The sequence below is a fragment of the Taudactylus pleione genome, unplaced genomic scaffold (genome assembly GCF_031769625.1).
Source record: "Taudactylus pleione unplaced genomic scaffold, aTauple2 ptg000828l, whole genome shotgun sequence".
Classification (NCBI taxonomy): Eukaryota; Metazoa; Chordata; class Amphibia; order Anura; family Myobatrachidae; genus Taudactylus; species Taudactylus pleione.
In genome coordinates, this window is record NW_028285230.1 from 4413661 (window position 1) to 4432872 (window position 19212).

At 46.1% G+C, this 19212-nt stretch overlaps 1 protein-coding gene across 1 annotated transcript in view; it reads right to left on the bottom strand.

The window, feature by feature from the left end:
• Nucleotides 1-19212, bottom strand: part of LOC148474620 (uncharacterized) — a 395468-nt gene that overhangs the window by 195720 nt on the left and 180536 nt on the right. The window contains exons 3-5 of the mRNA XM_088458374.1: nt 12914-13049; nt 10648-10804; nt 8130-8282 (exon numbers count right to left, since the gene is read on the bottom strand). Coding sequence (XP_088314500.1) covers nt 8130-8282; nt 10648-10804; nt 12914-13049 — 446 coding nt within the window. The remainder of the gene's footprint in view (nt 1-8129; nt 8283-10647; nt 10805-12913; nt 13050-19212) is intronic.

The window sequence follows — 19212 nt, forward strand, 5'->3', positions numbered from 1 at the left end:
TGAATCTAATGCCTGCTCTTGGCGTCCATCTCTTCCTCACTTACAAAGCGGCTGACTGTGAGATGGGAGCAATGCAAAAAATGGAGTACAGTAACTCTGCACCTGGAACAAACCATGATGTATACAAGAGGTGCAAATATATGTATGTTTTATTCCTGCAGGGTAAATACAGGCTGCTTTTGCATGCAGCCACACATGCTGGACAACTGTTTTACATCTGTGCCCCTACCCCCACACCCTCTCCTTGAATGCAACATGGTTTTGTCAAGGTACGACGTTACCTGCTCTTTTTTTGCTTTGTTCACAACTCCTAATCAATGCGCATTCCATTAAACAGAATATGTTTACACTCCCCAAAAAGCATCCGTGACCCTTTGCACAAGAAATTAATAAATTCATGTTTCTTGGCCAATACCACTTTTCAGCCATTGAAGATGCATACGTGAGAGTCACATGAGAGGACTGGAAGCAGCTACAGCTTTACAATCAAAGTGTAATGACCATACTCAACTTGGTAGACTTGTCCAATAGAGGATCCATTTTATTCTAAAACGGATCCACATAGGGGCGTATTAACCCCCAAGGGGCCCCATACGCAGTGGTCCCCTTCCTCTGAGCAGCTGGGTGCCTCCAAGCTCCACATCTTATTGTACCTTAGGCCAGCAAGCGGGTCCCTCTTCCTCAGCGGCGCCATTTTCACAGTGAAATTCAGGAAGATGACACAGGCGCACAAGAGAGCAGGGGCTCTGGCATGGTGCCAGGCTGTCTGCATTCTCTCGCTCCGGAGCTCACTACAAAAGGGGCGGCTGTCGATGTTGATCGACAGGTCGCCCCTTTTTGTAGGCGGGGGGGTTGCTACACAAACAGAGGCGTGCCGATTTGTGGGCGGCCGCACTGACATCAGCAGTGATGTCAGTGGGGAGCTTCCTGCTCGATCAGAGCAGGAAGCTCCCTGGGGCTTGCGGTTGCCGAGGCCCAACCTTAGGGTCTCGTCGCAAGCCCGGATGGTCGCGATGGTCTTGACCATCGCGACCATCAACCTGATCGGTCGCTAAAGCTGTGGGTGGTAACCCACAGCTTAGCTAGCGACCAAGAGCCCGCACTTGAAAAGTGAAGCGGCCGCCCTCATTCAGAGAGAGCGCTCGCTTCTTGCGACCGCCTCTGAATCAGGCCCTTTGTCCCCATATCTGTGCAGGCATTAGTATGAGCAGTACAAGCACAAGCATATAAATACTGCAAACGCTGCAACAGCAGCCACTTCACCATTCCCGGGTAACCCACGTGTCTCATGCCACTCCTTATGGTGCAGACGATGCCGAGCCTGATGGCGTACCTGATGCTCTTCTTTAAGATGTTCACCAGAAGCATCATCCTAGGTGGCATAGGTTTGCCCTGCTGGAAGAGGCCTGGTGTAAACATGGCTGGATCAAAGGAGGGGCAACAGAAGCGGTCGCCCTGGGGCCCCCACACACAGAGGGGCCTCCATACAGGGTCGGTTTAACCCTTTAATAACAGAGAACAGGTGCCCAGTGGCACTTGTTTCTTGATGAGGGTTGATACAGCTCTGCGTTCTGCTGCTGCATTCAGAGTCACACACATACAACCCAGCGCGGCTCCCATGTCCCTTCATCAACATCACGTGACATATCACGTCCATGACGCTGACGAGGGGACTCACTCGGGAGCCGCTCTGCTGCACTGTATGCATGCAACGGGACAGAAGATGAGTTCTTGGTGGCACAAGGGGGGGGGGGGGATTATGGCACTGCGCAGCAAACAGGGGGCCACTGTGGGGCATACATAGGGGGGAGGCACTGGACACTGTGGGGCATACAGTGGGGGCATTGTGCTAAAAGGTGGAGTGGGATGTCAATTATTTCGAGAGGGCCCCCACAACTTAGTTGCCCCGGGGCCCCCACAAGCCTTATTCCGACTCTGGGCATAGAGCTCTCCAGGTATCAGCAGGCACATGAATAAAATTATGAAGTAGGAATTCATGCTCCTTATCCAAATCTTACTTCAAGTGAGCAATAAGTCACAAGAAATAATACTGCACTGGCTAAGAGACAAAAGGTTACAGAATTTAACTATATCTGCGCCAGGGAGTAATCCAGAACTGACTGACAGCCTGGAGTCTGTAGGCAGTTTAGTTGGCTGGTAAAAGGAGGACGCAGAGAATCTATTTAATGCATGGTTTATTTATTAGCATTTTAAGAACTACATAAACATTTGTTTGATGAAGTTGAGCAGGCTGTAATAAACGTTTGCACAGTCTGGCCCTCATTCAGAGGCGGTCGCAATGAAGCTCTGAAGGAGGGCGGCCGCTTGACTTTTCAAGTGCGGCCTCCTGGTTGCTATTTAAGCTGTGGGTTACCACTCACAGCTTTAGCGACCGACCAGGTTGATGGTCGCGATGGTCGAGACCATCGTGACCATCGGGGCTTGCGACGAGACCCTAAGGTTGGGTCTCGGCAACCGCAAGCCCCAGGGAGCTTTCTGCTCTGATCGAGCAGGAAGCTCCCCACTGACATCACTGCTGATGTCAGTGCGGCCGCCCACAAATCGGCAGGCGTTCCTTAAGGAACGCCTCCGTTTGTGAAACCACCCCCCCGCCACACCTACAAAACAGGTCGAGCTGTCGATCAACATCGACAGCCGCCCCTTTTGTAGTGAGCTCCGAAGCGAGAGAATTTCTCTCTCGCTCCATGGCTTGCGCACAAGCAGTGCGGCCGCTGCGCGTGTGCAGGGCTTAAACATCTAACCGCTTTCGAGCGCTCAGCGCTTGCGACCGGGTCTCAATGTGGTCCTCTGTGTGTTAGGAAATGATTGGTCACAGGATTCTCATAAGAGATTATTCTTAGGGCTGGAGATACCATTAGGCAGCTGCCTAGGACACCAGGGTCAGGGGGAACCTAACACTAACATGAGGGATGTCTCTGAAAGGAAATGAACATGAATGAAGTTGAATGCAGACTAGGGGCGTGTCTATAATGGGTGCAGTGTGTCGAGGGGGGAAAATGGCGTTTTGCGCATGCGCAGTACAGGGAAAATGGCCACCGAGGGTCTATCAGTGCGGTGCTGCGCTCAGTACGCTACCGGCCGCAGGAATGAGAGGAGGAGGTCCGTGACGGAGGCTGCACATGGGCCCCCTCCTCTCTTGAAACGGCCCTGATGCAGACTACCGATAAATCACTTGAATTACTGATATATAAATCACTTGAATTACTGAAATATAAATCACTTGAATTAATGCTATTATTATTATTATTATTATTACTACAAATAGAAGTCAGCATTAATGTATTTAAAATAAATGCTCTAAACAAAATTATATGTATTTTTTTTATTCTTTCTATTTTCAAGCCCAAGACCAAGTCACGCATGAACCAAAGAGTCCACGACTGTCAGGCAATGCAGTAAGTTGCTGGTTAGTGCTCCCAGACAGTGTCACCGGGAAACTGATTCACACATTACACAATTCTCAGGCAGTTCACAGTTTCACTTACAAAATATGACATCTCGGGATTTAACAAGTTTTTTGTTAGCAATATTCCAAAGCCTATATCCTTTGTTCTCAAGACAATATCAAAGAAAAATACAGTCTTGTGAGTTGTAGCCCAACTTGCGTCCTCTTTCTTTTGGAATATGTACATAAGCTTTGTAACCAAATACTCTTAAGTGATTTATATCAGGCCTCTTATTGGTCCACGCTTTAATCAGTGTTTTCCCTTTCACTGCAGCAGTGGGTGCATTGTTCCTTAGATAAACCGCTGTTTGAACTCCCTCAGGCCCAATTTTTTGTTTCAAGGTCAGGATCGTTCAGCATTGCACGAGTTCTTTCCACTATAGTACGATTTGCACGCTCTCTTAACACTGTTTTTGTTCTGGCATATACAACATGGTTAGCTGATGCTAGATTCCATATTTTCTCATGAAGTCCAAAAACTTTTGTTTTGGTATTCTCCTCCAATAGCCTTTAATTTGTAACCCGTTTGGGTTTCTACTATTTTCTTGTAGTCCGCAATTTTGTATATAACTTCACTTTTTGCTCTTAGGACGTACACATGGGTCATTTTTGTAAAACCGTCTATTAGTGTCATGAAATACCTGAATCTGCTAAACGATTCATGTTCCATAACACCACATACATCTGAGTGTACCAACAATAGTGGTGCCTCAGCTCCAGTTGCTGATTTTGGGAAGGGGCATCGGGTTTCCTTACCCTTGATGCAACTGTCACACACCGGATGATCAGGATTGCTTCTGGTCATTCCTGCCATTCTTGAAGTTGTTTTGTACGTTCTTATACCCTGAATGTACCAATCGCTTATGCCATAGTTCCATAGTTTGACTAGAGTCAGCAGCAGCCATCGCATAACACTATTCAGCATCTAAGACCAAGGGGCCCATTTATCAAGGATCGTTTTTGCAAAGCGATCAGGGCATGCCAGTAATACCCCTGATTTGCAAAAAGCGATCTCTTTGACCGGATGTGCCATCCGGGACATGTAGGGACATGGGCTCCGAAAGGTGCCCCTCCCTGCGATGTCTCCGGAGCGCTGCCGGCCAGTGCAGGGGGTGGTGCACATGCGTAGTCCCATGGACTGCACATGCAGATCCGCCATAGCTGGGAAGGGTTCTGGCGGATCCCTCCGCCGGCTAATAGTGCGCGGTGTAGCCCATAAGCTACAGCGGCTAACACCACCTTCAGATGGTGTTACCTGCGGGGGCCTATATCTGGATGGCATCGCATTCCGGATATTGGTAAATTTGGCAGCATTGCTTCCCCCATAGAAACCTATGTGGGAGGCAGCTGCCAGAGGTAATGGAAGGATCACAGCAGGTATCGGAGATACCTGCTGCGGTCCCTACTTTATCCATATGGGGGATACTTAGTATTTGAGGTAAACTCCCGAAAACGTGTGTTTTCGGGGATTTTACCTCAAATACAATTCGATAAATGGGCCCCATAGAGTTGCTGGCGTCGGGTAGCAGTAGCTATTATTGTCCCTTTCTTATTGCACACGGTACACTTGCCTTTCTTCTCAAGGATAATAATGGCGATTAAGTTAGTTAGGTCTGGTACAAATAAACCTTCTTCAATATCTGTGACTACACTTTTGCCTTTGATTTTTAGTTTCACTGTAATAATTGTACCAACTTTAGATGATGTGAGGACTTTGTCCCCGATTCCTCTGACTGTACAGGTTCACACTCACTCAATGATTTGCACCATATTACATTGCAACTGAAATGTGGGTTCCGGACTATAGATAGACAGTAAAAAGGTTGACAATGTCTAGATAGACACCAGATGTTAGACAGTCAGTAGGTCGGTATGCTAACCCTGTCAGGATGACATGCTCTTTAAATATAAGACTCTGTCATGATAAAGTTAAGAACAAGATAGTGTAAATATGGCGTAATAATGTCTTTATGATAGATCAGATACACTTCCAGTGTTACCATATAAACAGTATATATTTGGAAGCACTGGAGGTGTATCTAATTAATCTTAAAGACATTAATGCACCATATTTACACAATCTTGCTCTTTAAATGTATAATGACAGAGTGATATACAAGGCTCTTTAACTATATCACTCAGTCTTCAAAAGTCACTGTCCAGCCCACTGCTACTTCTCTGCTGCTCTTCCACTGCACACCATGACAGCCGCGCCGTCCTCCTCCCTGCACGTCCGCACTGTCTCCCGGCTACTCAGCCTGGCTCAGGGTCACGGCCGTATTTTACGTGACGGCCCGCGACCAGAGCAGAGCACAGAGTCACAGTGGAAGAGCGCCGCTGATGCTGACCGGTGCTCCGCTCTGTGGCTTCTTAGTTACAGCAGGGAGGACACGGACCGGCAGGGACGCTGAGAGGGGGCGGGAGCAGGTACAGATTACCCAGGCCCGGGCTTCCTGAGGGGCCCGGGTCTGGCGCCGCCCCCCCCTCCCTCACAGCAGACCAGCACACAGCGTGTGCTGAGCTGCAGTGGGAGACTGCTTGTGCCACAGCAGTCTCCTGTGCCTGTGCGGGGGAGCGATCACACTAATTGCACCCCCCCCCCCGGCTTTGCACCGGGCTGAGGGGGCTCAGAGCACCCACCCTCCCCAGCACGCAAATTTGTATTTTTTTTTGGGAAGGGGGCGTGGCCACGCCTCCCGCGATTAGGTCACACCCCATTACCCGGGCCCGCCGCGGCTCTTGGTGGGTCTGCGGACCGGGACAATGGAGGAGGTGCCCCGTTCAGGGCTGGAGCCCGGAAGCAGCTGAATCCATTGTCTCCCGCAGTTCTGCCACTGCCTGGGATGTAATTTGCAACTACAGTATATTACACTCACATTTCGCAGCAGCTTATATATGTGTGTGTGTGTGTGTGTGGGTGTGTGGGTGTGTGTGTACATTTATATATTACAACGATTTCTGGGGTTTTCTCTAGTTAATGAGGCAGAAAACTAATTGAACTGATTCCATTATTGAGTCAATTTAAAAGACCTGCTGCTTTTTTTCTGGAAATGGAGCAAACTCAAGCATCATAAGATGTAGCATGCTCATCGGTGATTTATAGTGGACACAAAGTCTGTACACATTGCGATACATGTGGACTGCACACAGTAACACACAGCGGGGGAGAGATAGGAAGTACGTAGTACATTGTTTATTGGGGGATCTCATGTCTGGTAATAGGCAGATGAGTGATCCAAAAGAATATGGCTCGTGTGCATTACAGTATATAACAAAGAGACCTTTTATTATCAGGCGCTAGGATAAATGCAACAAAGCATCTGATACACCTTTTATCATCAATCTCCATCTATATCTCCACACTGATAATAACATATCCCACTATTTCTGACCTACAGACAGACTGTTCGGTGTTGTTAGAGTTCATCAGTGCACAATACTACAGATGGTTGGCAACCACAGATGTTCCCGATCCAATGGAATTGCTATTCCCATTCGATGAAGGGCTCGCCATGGTTGCCGCCAATGCATGCTTCTTTCCGATGGCTGACGTCCACTCAGCTATGTACATCGGGACTGAGAGATCATGTGCAGCATCACCACTATACAATAGCTATCCCTATCCCTACACAATACTGATTCCTGCATGCAAATTACTATTGAAGCACCCTCCCTGAAACAATTAAGAAATTTAGGGAGAGTTTGAAGCAACTAAATACTATTAGGATAATATATCAAAATATTTTTTTTAAGTACAGGATCCATGAACATGAGACTTTTCTTCTTTCTTTTTTTCATATTTAACCATTGACTTTAACTCTAGATTTAAAAAATGCATATGTTTAACAAAGAAAATGTAACAAATACTATATACGTAGTAATAATTACGTTTAGAAATTGCGAAGTATATTGGGAATCAGTATGATTTACTGCCGGCCACATGGCGGTTCAAATCCCGACAGCGGCATGGCGGTGAAAATCCCGATCGTAAATTAAGGTAAGTATCGCTAACCTTTCTAACCCCTCTAACTCTCCCCTTAGAGGTGCCTAACCCTAACCTCCCCCCCAAGTGCCTAATCCTAACCTCCCCCCCAAGTGCCTAACCCTAACCTCCCCCCCAAGTGCCTAACCCTAACCCTCCCTTCCCCGCAGCCTAACCCTAAGTCTCCCTGGGGGGTGCCTAACACTAACCACCCCCTGGGGGTACCTAACCCTAACCCCCCCTTCCCCTAGCCTAACCCTCCCAGGGGGGGCCTAAACCTAAGTCCCCCCCCCCCCGGGAGCCCCTAGCCTAACCCTCCCTCCCTCACAGCTGTCCGTGCCCAGCACCCGGCTTACCTTCGATCAGTATGCCAGGTGTTGGTCTCCCGGCGTAGGTCTAATGACAGGAATCGGGATTTCGACGCCTGTCATTAGTACCTTGCTGGGATTAGACAGTCGGGAAGCCGGCAGTCGGGATTTTGGCCGTCAGCTTCCTGTATATTGCACTATTTTAGCACACATTGTTGTTTTTGTGAATATGATAAGTTCTTACACTTAAATCTGCTGGTGAAAGTTTCATTAAAAGTATCCAGCAAAGTCTATGGCCTCTGTGCTCAGAGGTTACTCTGCAGCCACCTGATGACAACATGTCAGGACTGAATACATAGATACTCAGACTTACAGCGCAGATTTCCTGAACGTGAGAGCAGCAACTAGACAGCATTCAATCCCGATAGCGTCAGGAGTAGGGTCAGGCTGTCTCCTCTGATGGCGTCTTCTTGTGACTGCTGTAAGGAATTCCTTCAAACTGCTCTGAAATCTCTCACTTTCTTCTCTGAAAGTATAATGTTTATAGTAGATAAATAACCCTGATATATGGATCATTTAATATAGATTACACTATTGTATATGTTGACTAATACTCCATTCAAACTGCATTTTCGGGTCGCACACCCAGAATTTTGTACACTGGTCCATCCCAGGAAAGACCCCATTCAGACTGGTGGCCTGCCATCACGTGCCGAGCAGGGCTTGGAGATGAGATTATCTCAAAGTGCCGGCTTTTCCTATGCTGTAAATGTGACCCGTGTTACCAGTTTACACTGCACCACCAGCCGGGTTGAACCCGTGTTCAATCCTGCCTGTTAGCCGGGTTGAGATGCCGGGTTATTTCAACTGGGTCCTTTGACACTGCACAATAACATGGGTTGCTGCGCGTTCTCTTGGAATAACCCGGGTTATTGCTGGCAGTGTGAAAGGGGTATAATAGTATCAGACATCATTGTACAGGATATTACTATCAGTGACATTTATTTTACATTTTCAGCTCATCGTGATATTTTAATGAATACCAAGGAGCTAGTCTAGCTGCCGAATTAGCAATTTAAATTTGGACAAATAATAACAATGGGCATCCCCTTAACAAGGGGGCATCCAGGCCCTGGTCACAGCTTTATACTAAGCTGGTAAATCTATAGACTATGGCCTTGTCCATGGCTTTCAGTTACCTCAAATTCTGAAACTTCCAGATGACTTCAAATACCTTAATAAACAATTATCAATAGGGTTATAGGGCCTGATTCTGAGTCTGGAGTTGCAGGAACGAACAAGACATATGGTGTCAGAGTGTCAGAAGTGGAATACATACGGGATCCCAGCGGTCAGAATCCCAACAGTCAGAATCCCGACAGGATTAGGATACCAACACTTAGCGTTAGGTATTCTAACCATCCCCCTCTCCTTACTCCTAACCCTCCATCCCTGGTGTCTGAACCTAACCTCCCCCTCCCCACACCCTAAACCTAACCCTCCCCTCTCCTTACACCTAACCCTCCATCCCTGGTGTCTGAACCTAACCTCCCCTTCCCCACACCCTAAACCTAACCCTCCCCTCTCCTTACCCCTAACCCTCCTTCCCTGCACCCTAAACCTAACCCTCCCCCTATCCTTACCCCTAACCCTCCCTCCCTGTTACCTGAACCTAACCCTCCCCCTCTCCTTAACCCTAACCCTCCATCCCTGGTGTCTGAACCTAACCTCCCCCTCCCCACACCCTAAACCTAACCCTCCGCTCTCCTTACCCCTAACCCTCCCTCCCTGCACCCTAAACCTAACCCTCCCCCTATTCTTACCCCTAACCCTCCCTCCCTGTTACCTGAACCTAACCCTCCCCCTCTCCTTACCCCTAACCATCCCTCCCCGGTGCCTGACCCTAATTTCTCCCACTAATGCCTAACCCTAACCTCCCCCTCCCCCTCCCCGAACCCTAAACCTCCCTCCTTAATGATTAACCCTAACCCTCCCCCTAGTGCCTAACCCTAACCCTCCCTCTCTCCTTACCCCTAACCCTCCCTCCCCGGTGCCAGAACCTAACCTCCCCCTCCCTGCACCCTAAACCTAACCCTCCCCCATTAAAGACTACCCCTAACCCCAGTACTTTCCTTTGGGATCCCGGAGGTTGGGATGCCGGCGCCGGTATTCTGACTTGTTTCGGGATTCCGGCGTCGGTATTCTGACCACCGGAATCCCAGCGGTCGAAATACTGATCGCATCCCTCAGAAATGTATTGGAAACGTATTGAGTGTTCCATGGGCTGTGACAGGGAGGTGCCTATTCAGTGGGCGTCATGGTTCTTGTACAGTCAGACTCATCACGGATGTACACCAGGGAAAGGCTTCTACTAGTATGCAGCATAAATACTGCAGCCAAAGAATAACTCACGGGAGCCAATGCCTCGTGAGCCCCTATAACATCTGCAGAACAACAGTCTGCAGTGCGCCCCCCCACCCCTGCCTGCTTGTGCCCTGTGTACAGCGAGCACAGACACTGTGGTTTCCAATCTTACACTGAATTCATATTTTATATGTCACCGCACAGAAAAGCAAAGTGCAGGCATTTGTATTCATAAAAACAATAGATGTCTGGGCATCAATGTAAAGGTTACGTTGACATGCCGGAGTCCTTCTCTAGATCACAACAATTGCTTTGTAAATGCTCGGCGTGCCGCTGGCTTCTTGTGAGCTGAACACTGACATTTAAAGTTATTGAAATAAAGTTATTGAAATTGAAAGACTAATACTGAAGCTCGCGAAGCCTGTATTACGCAGATTTGGGTTCTGATAACTGAGCCGAAGCCAGACGGGAGCTTCTAAGATGCATCTTACAGCGCCCCCCAAAATGTAGCAGTGTGGCTATCTTACACGTCCTCTTCCTCCTCTTCCTCGCTGCTATCAGGGTCACTAAATACTGCTGAGAATGTGCTGGAACACTCTTCCTCATCACTAGCTTCATGGGCAGACGACGTCACGGGAACTTCCACTTCAGGCCACAGTTTGTCTTTGTATTCTTTCAGCACCTCTGCCAAGATAGCAAAAATAAAACAAAAGCATAGTAATAAAGATTCTGTATCTGAAAACATGTCTGCTACCCCTAGGTGATAAAATGATCCCTGTTGTGCTGCTGCAAACAAGATGCAAAAATAAAAATAAATCTTAATATATAAAAACAAATGTCCTTACTGACTGGCTCATCAACGCCCACCCAAATCCCTTGACCTAGAAACATTAAATTTGGGGAGTATATTCCTTCCATGACCTAAACACCCACTAAGCTGGGATTTTTTCGAAATTCAACTCCTGAAAAGTGTTAAAATGTTTCCTCTCGACTGAGGTGATTGGGTGACAAAGCAACATGGCCCAAGTACTGCAAATGGAGTTGGGGATTTGGCCAGGATTAATGGTGTCCTCAATGCTGAGATATACACAGTGGCGTATCTATAAAGGGTGCAGTGTGTGCGGGGCACAAGGGTCCCCGGGTACAGGGGGGCCCCGCACAGCACACACTGCACCCATATTTTTTTTAAACTTACCTGTCCGAGGTTCCAGGTCGGGTGTCACTGCTGCTCAGAACAACAGAAAAATGGCCGCCGCAGCCATTTTCAGGCATTCTGCGCATCCGCAGTAGACTCCGGGCACACTCTAGTGCCCAGAGTCTACTAATGCTCCGGTGGCTGGCCAGCCGCGTCAGTCGGCTGCCAGCCACCAAGGAGAGGAGGGTGCCCCGCACGAGGAGTGCACACGGGCCCCCTCCTCTCTTAAAAACGCCCCTGGCTATACAGGCAGGTACTTATCCATCATGCAATACCATCAGGGAGGCATCTGATTGGCTCCAAATTTATTCTGCTGTAGGACAACGACCCCAAACATACAGCCAATGTCATTAAGACCTATCTTCAGCGTAAAGAAGAACAAGGAGTCCTGGAAGTGATGGTATGCCCCCACAAAGCCCTGACCACAACATCATTGAATCTGTCTGGGATTACATGCAGAGATAGAAGGATATGAGCAAGCCTGCATCCACAGAAGTTCAGTGGTTAGTCCTCCAAGATGTTTGGAACCACCTCCCTGCTGAGTTTCTTCAAAAACTATGTGCAAGAGTACCTAGAAGAATTGATGCTGTTTTGAAGGCAAATGGCGGTCACACCAAATATAGATTTTTTTTTTAATTAAGATTTCTCTTCTGTTCATTCACTTTGAATTTTGTTAATTGATAACAATAAACTATTTACACTTCTATTTGTGAAAGTATTCTTACTTTGCAGAATTTTTCCCACAGCTGCCTAAAACTTTTGCACAGTATGGTACATACCTATTTTTTAATGATTGTATATCATGCCATTATATTCTCTTGTCCATAAATTGCAAAGTAAATTGAAAGTATTGTGTCTCCATTATAGGAGTTAATATCTCTCCAAGACACTGTGATATTATATATTTTAATAAAACCACTTGGTATTTTATGATGCCTATATAGAATGGACATTCTCTTGTGTAGAAGTAGCTTATTATTGAGTAAGAGGATTGCACAACACAGAGCCCCTATTTTTTCTAAGGAAAATTCTTCCACTACATTGGCGCCAGACACTAACCTTCCTGGGTTCATTGGTCATCTGAGCCCACCCCCCCTTCAGGTTACTCCGGATGACTGGGACATTCACGCAGCTGGAGCCAGTGAAGCTGCATACAAGGAAGCAGCCAATGGCTTCAACCAGAAATCTACATAATAGACATATATGCGTTTTTATTTAAATTTGTATTAAGGGTATCAATAGGAAAATAACCCAACATCCCGCACTAGGGAGAGTAACCAGTATAAATGTAAACAGTACTAGAGAAAACAAAAACCGGGGATCTGAAAACAATGTCATGTACAGTATGCTTGTATTTGGTACACATTCATGAAATACATAAGGCTCTGTCTGTATACAGCAGGGGTAAGCAATAAGCGTCCCTATAGCTGCTGATCAACTACACATCTCAGCAGGGCCTGCAATAGTTTTAGCATGGCCAAACAGCGAAACTGTGGCACGGCATGCTGGGATGTGTAGTTCATGATGTATAAGTATTTTTGGTATAGAATGAACACAATGCTCGCACTTCCAATGAAATATAATAACATCATACTGACCTTGCTGGTCCCGGAGTAAAAGGACAGTTTTTGCTCCACGCTCAAACACATACGTTCTTAAATTCTCCACACCGATATCAGGCAGGCAGACGTCATACAGAGCGATTACAGTGTTGAACAGGTCCTGATTGGACACCTAGACAAAATAATAACGTTACAGGTCACTGACTCAATCTGTAGGTGTGGTTCAGCTGCCTGCTCCTCTCGCACAGCCTTCCCTAGGGATCCTCATTCATCTGTCACTTTCAGGACATAGCTAAACATAGCTTACATAATAAACCTGTCCAAGGAAATGAGATGGAAGCATTACCTTAATGCAGAATAACAGCTGTGCATCAGGAAATCAGGTATGCCTGGGTAATGGCAGAATCACATTATAATACAGGTGCTAAAAGATCCATTTAATTGTGAGAACGCATCCAGGATGGGATCAGACACTGATGATAAATGACGGTTATAATTCCTGTGCAGATGATAGCTTCAATCTTCATATTATTCATATGGATGCAACAAATCAACGTGGATTTTTTTTCTTTTATAATAGATACAAATATTAAATTCTCAAGAGAGCATACAAAATGTTATCATCAGACTGGTGCTGGAATTAAGAGAAACTTCTTATAAAACGGATAGTCCATGGAGTGGCGTCACAAGGGGGGGTGCGGTCCGCACCCAGGTGTCACCCACCAAGGTGCAGACTCCCCCGCACTGATAGGAGCCGGGTGCTGCACTGTAGCATTAAGTACAGCACTCGGCTCATGTCACTGGGGGAGCCGGCCGGCACTCCACACAGGGACCTCCTGCACCCCCCCCCCAAGTAACAAGCACAGGGCTTCAGGCCACGCCCCCTCTCACATGGCCACGCCCTTTTTGGCAGTGTGCAGACATCTTCCCTCTCCGCCTTCGGTGACACCGCGGGGAGGGACGCCACTGAATCCATGGAACCGATAAAAGTTTACGCTGCCCAAAGTGTAAACTATCCAATGAAAAAAATGATGTAGAGATCTGGTTCATCTTTGTTTCATTTGTTTTTCTAGAAATTATCCTTACATTTAGCACATTGGGCCGATATTGGCGCAAATGGTAGGCTGCGCAGCGCATGTGTCCCGTGGTGTGTGCGCACAGAGGCGCAGATGGGAATGAGACACAAAGTATTGGAAAGGTACTGGGCTCTCCAGGGCAGTTGCTATTCAGATGCGCAGCGATGGCCTGTCTTATGGGAGTGTCGCGGGACGTGTCGAAGTGGTTGTGAACTCAGGCGCTTAATCGCTCACACTCTGACGGAGAACCTGCACTTAGCATAAGTCAGGTGCAAGTTCGACAGTGAATCCGATGGCAGCGTCTAAATGTGGGCGTCCTTGCACAGTCAGACGCACGCTTGTACACCAGGCGAAGGGCGTTTACTAGCATTAGCATGAAGTCGCAGACGCAACTGCAGCAAAAGGCGCTAAAGCTATCGCAGCAGCGTTCTACTCTGTATCAGCGACGTCAGTAAATATTCGATTGTTCACTAATCAGATTGTTCATTCAGAAACCAAACATCACCATGTATTAATATCAGCCTACAATGTACTGGCCTAATTGGCTATTTGTAATACATCCAGCAGTTACTCAACCATGCGCAGGAGAAAGTGACCGGTGTGACGGATTCATGCTGAGAAAGGTTTTGGTCGACCAAATATGTTTTTCTTTCATGGTTTGTCACACGTACATATTTCTTGAATCAATCATATTATATTCCAATTGGTAGGTGTGCTGCAGCAAGCAACATAACCCATAAACCCTGTGAATCTGTACAAAATTGCTTATAGATCAGTTCTTAAATAAGTGGGAATTTTGTTTGCATATCATTGACCTGTATCCCTTTATTGATGGAGAGGCTGAACAGTGGAGGTTTAGTATGGGAAAGTGTAGGCAGTGTAAATGAATGGTGTATCCTCATCATTGTGACCTAGTCAGACACAATTGCATTGCCAGATATGTCTTTCAGGAGACTGGTACTGCTGCAACAAAATCAGTAGCACTATTTAGCTGCTTCTGATTGGCCGATTTCAAATGCACCCCTCCAGCTGAATTGCTAGCGTTGCTGCTAACTCGTACATCAAACTGCGGACGTCTATTCTCATTACTTACTTGACATTTCCATTTGGATCACTGCAGTAAAGAAGATTTCCACATACATTTTAAAGGGAAAAACAAAAGTTGTTTGTATTTCATTAAATTGTTTTATTTAATTACATTTTACATTGAAAATTAGACTTTGCATTTATTAATAACTTTCCAGACAATAGTCTCTTATGTGTATATAACATTTTGTTTCATTATTGTTTTGTGTAGAAAAATAAATGTTACTATACTCTTGTTTGTAAAGCTAACACATGTCTGGCCCAAATATTGCAGTTTTTTAGCTAAACCAGTGGTTCCTAAACTGGGTGCTGGGCACTTGAGGTGTGCCACAGGTAGGTGGTTCAGGACCAAATCAAATTATTTATTGCCAATGTGATAGGCAAAACCAGTGATAGTGGCTGCTAACTAAACCTAAGGATGACAAATAAGCTCAATTTATTCAATAAGTTTTGCTGAATCTCTATAAGAAACCCTTGGCCCAGGGGTGGCGTGAAAAAAATACTGATACTCTAGGGCAGGGATGGGGAACCTCAGGCCCGGGGACCGTATAAGGCCCACGGAATCATTTGGTCTGGCCTTCAGCTTTAGAATCTATGCAGCAGTGCCGCCTGGGGTGTCCTTAGGACGCTTCAGACTGTCACACCGCTGCCCTTAACAGCTCCCCGGAACATCCTCAGGATACTCTGGTCATTGCTGTATTCGCCTGCAATTGTGGCCCCGCCCCATGTGATGTCACACGGAAGGGGTGTGGCCTGCACCTGGCACGCAAATAATGTTCTATATATCAAAATGGTCCTCGGCAGAAAAAAAGGTTCCCCACCCCTGCTCTAGGGCGTCTTGATTCAAGAAAGTTTGTGAATCACTGAGCTAAACACAGCTTGAGATGTATCCAACTGACACAAGCAAGTAAAGACCTTTTTTTTTCAAACTTCTGTCGTTTCATACTTATGTTCATATTGCTATTCTGCATTAAAGTGCCCCGTAATGTAGATGGTTATGGCTAGAATGAGACAGTAGAAGGCACTATTGTTTTAGGGTGACTGAAGGTGCATCACAGGCTGATTGTATGTAGATCTGTATGAGAGTAGCTCCATCCAGCTACTGATATTGCTGTTCTCATTAAATATCTATTACTCAGCATTCATAAAACAAGGTGTTACTGTGTAGAAACTGGAAGGAATGGTGATTACCTTCATGCAGGCCCCTTTTGTGGCCCCTATCATCATTAACAACGTCCGCAGACTTTATTTATGACACCATGTATTGTGTATTATATCCAGCAAGCACATACTTGTAACATATATGCTGCTCTCCATGCAAATGCTTGGATAACAGTGCCTTAAGGCATGGCCCCAATTGCCTGACACTTCAATCCTTTAGTGATGGATGTCGCTGAGAGGCGCTGAGCCTATGATTGCGAGCCGCAGACACTATCTAATAGAGCTGCCCAGGTCGGCATTATTTATTTATTGGCTTGAAGTCATGACAAATACACAGTCAGTGCTGGAGGCTGCAGGAGAATAAGTGAAATGCAGAGGTATTTTGCCCGCAGACCTATAAATACAACATGTCACTCAAAGTCACGCACAGGGTACCACACAAATACAGAGCCTGGGAATGTACGGCAACTCCTAGCAAGCCCCAGAATCCTCTACAAAGAACACTAAACAGAATAAAAAAAATCAAAAACTTAAGACAAAATTTTAATAAGTTTCACTGATTTTTCTATTATGTGTACAGTAGAAGGTCACAGATGTCAGGGACCAGTGAGAACTTTGCAATAGGATAAGACTGATCTGGGCAAAACTCTGCACAGGGAACTTCCTGTTACTTTGTACTCTACCGGAAGGTGCGAGAGACTCTCGAATTTGCAAGGATGTCCCCTGGGACAGTAGGCAGCCCTCCTGCATCCTGCCCACTTGCGAGTGAAGTGGAAAGGACAGGGCGTACAATGCCGGCAATCGCGAGTCCTTGGGGAGGGGCCATTATGATGTGTTTTGCCGTTCGTGGCATTACATAGAGGGGCCTAATCAGTGTCGGACTGGACCACAGGGGTACAGGGGAAACCTCCGGTGGGTCCCACTGCCTGAGGGCCCACCCCATCTTCTAGGGATCAGGTTACAGACTGTGCAGGACTATGGTGGATTTTCTACGATGCATTGCTGTTATTAATCTGGTACATTATCATGCATGCACTAGCAGTATTTACGATATATATATATATTTTCAAAGGGGCCCAGACCATGCACTCTGCCTCTGTGGAAGGCTGGCCACACCCCTTCGTATGGGCCCTTATCACTGCATTCCCCTGGTGGGCCCTTCATGCCCCAGTCCGACACTGGGCCTAATGATGCGAAGCACCCAGCCCTACCCCAACCAACAATTGGATACATCTCTCCTCCGGGACATGCCTGAAGGAGAGATCCATCTTATTGTTGGTTGGGGTGGGGCTGGGTGCTTCCCATCATATTAGAATGCAGAAGTAGGAAGAATTCCCTCCTTCCTCATATTCAGCCTTAGCACTATCCCTTGCTGCCAGTGCTCCTTGTCTCTTGCCACCTAGTTCCTTTGGGCGACTCTCACTCTGTGTGCTTGCCCTTCGTTGGGTGCAGACTCACTGAACTGCCTTCCACTTCATGTGACTCACCTCCCCTTACCCGTCAAGATACAGCGAGTTAGCCACCCGCGCCCCCTGTCCACATCCTACCTAGTTTGCCCGTTTAATGCTCTATGTTGGTTCAACGATACTGTATGTCAGTTTATATTTCGGACTACTGTATCTTTGATGTGTTAAGTTTCACTGTGACTTGTATTATTCCCTGTACGGCACTGCAGAAAGTATTCGGTACCTTACAAATAGAAGATATCACCATAGAAAGCAACAGGATGCCGCCACCTACTGGTCAAAGCATACCGAAAAACAAATAAATGAATGAAGCTCTCATGGCTACACAAAGGTGGTCTTACTACGTCATAAAGTGCAGCATATATTATATGACTACTAATCCCTAATAAGATATCCATCAAGAATAAACTACAGTAGTTATTAGTAATGACCGCTTTACCGATGTGACTGAACGAATGCATCCCCATTATTGAACTGCCAATCTGAATCATGTTTAAATAACGCACATTTAGCCATTGGCTGCATAAGAGATCAAGCACACAATTTCCATTTAAATGCTAATCACCCAGAAAGATTGTTGATTGTATTGTTTCTTATAAAACGAATAAGGGCCAGACCTAAATACTTTTGTGCTTTTGGCAGACAAAATAATTAAGTATGGAGATTAATGTAAACCGCTACCTAGTGTTCGAGCCAAAATCTCATTTGAACAAGGATGTAAATACGCTGTGCCGTAGTGTCAGGTTATCGAATGATTCACTGATCAACATTTATACATACAGATTCTTACTTGGTATCTAAGTGTTTTGATGCGGCAAGGCTACAGATGAAGAGCACAATCAAACATATGGCTTCTTATAACCCCACATCTACAGCAAGAAGCTTAGAGTAGGTGTTTTGTTTGACTGTAAGAAAATATAATGACATGGGACTGTGTCACCAAGGATTACAGCACTGTCTGCTTTGTTGCTCAGACAAATCCCCAGGTCTGTGGTAGAATTCTTCTCATATATGAAATACCTGAACATTGTGACACTAAGGAAATATGGAAATCTGCAACAACAGAAGGAACAGTTGGGGATTTGACAGGAATGCTCAGTTATGCTAAGGAGCTCAAGTCAATTCTGAAGTATTTTGTTAAGAATAAATTCTATAGTAAGAAAAAAATAATTATATGGGGGCTATGTGTCAGCACGGTTTTATTGTCAAAACTGATGTTGTTGTAATAGCAAAAAAAACATTATCCACTTTCTACAAATTACAGTGACAGTGAAACAGTGTATTAACTCTGAGTAACTAGATGTTTGCCTTCTCCTTGTGAATTGCTATAGAAAATTGAGAGAAACATGTTGATTTATATGGTTACCAGCAGCTGCTGCAGAGCACGGCTCTTCTAAATGCCCTCCCTATACAGTATGGTGTGTACAACTACACTCACCTCCAGCTATATGTCTCCTTGTTCAAGTTCTGCTAAATGCCCTCAGTATACAGTATGGTGTGTACAACTACACTCACCTCCACCTATATGTCCCATTTCTCATGCTCT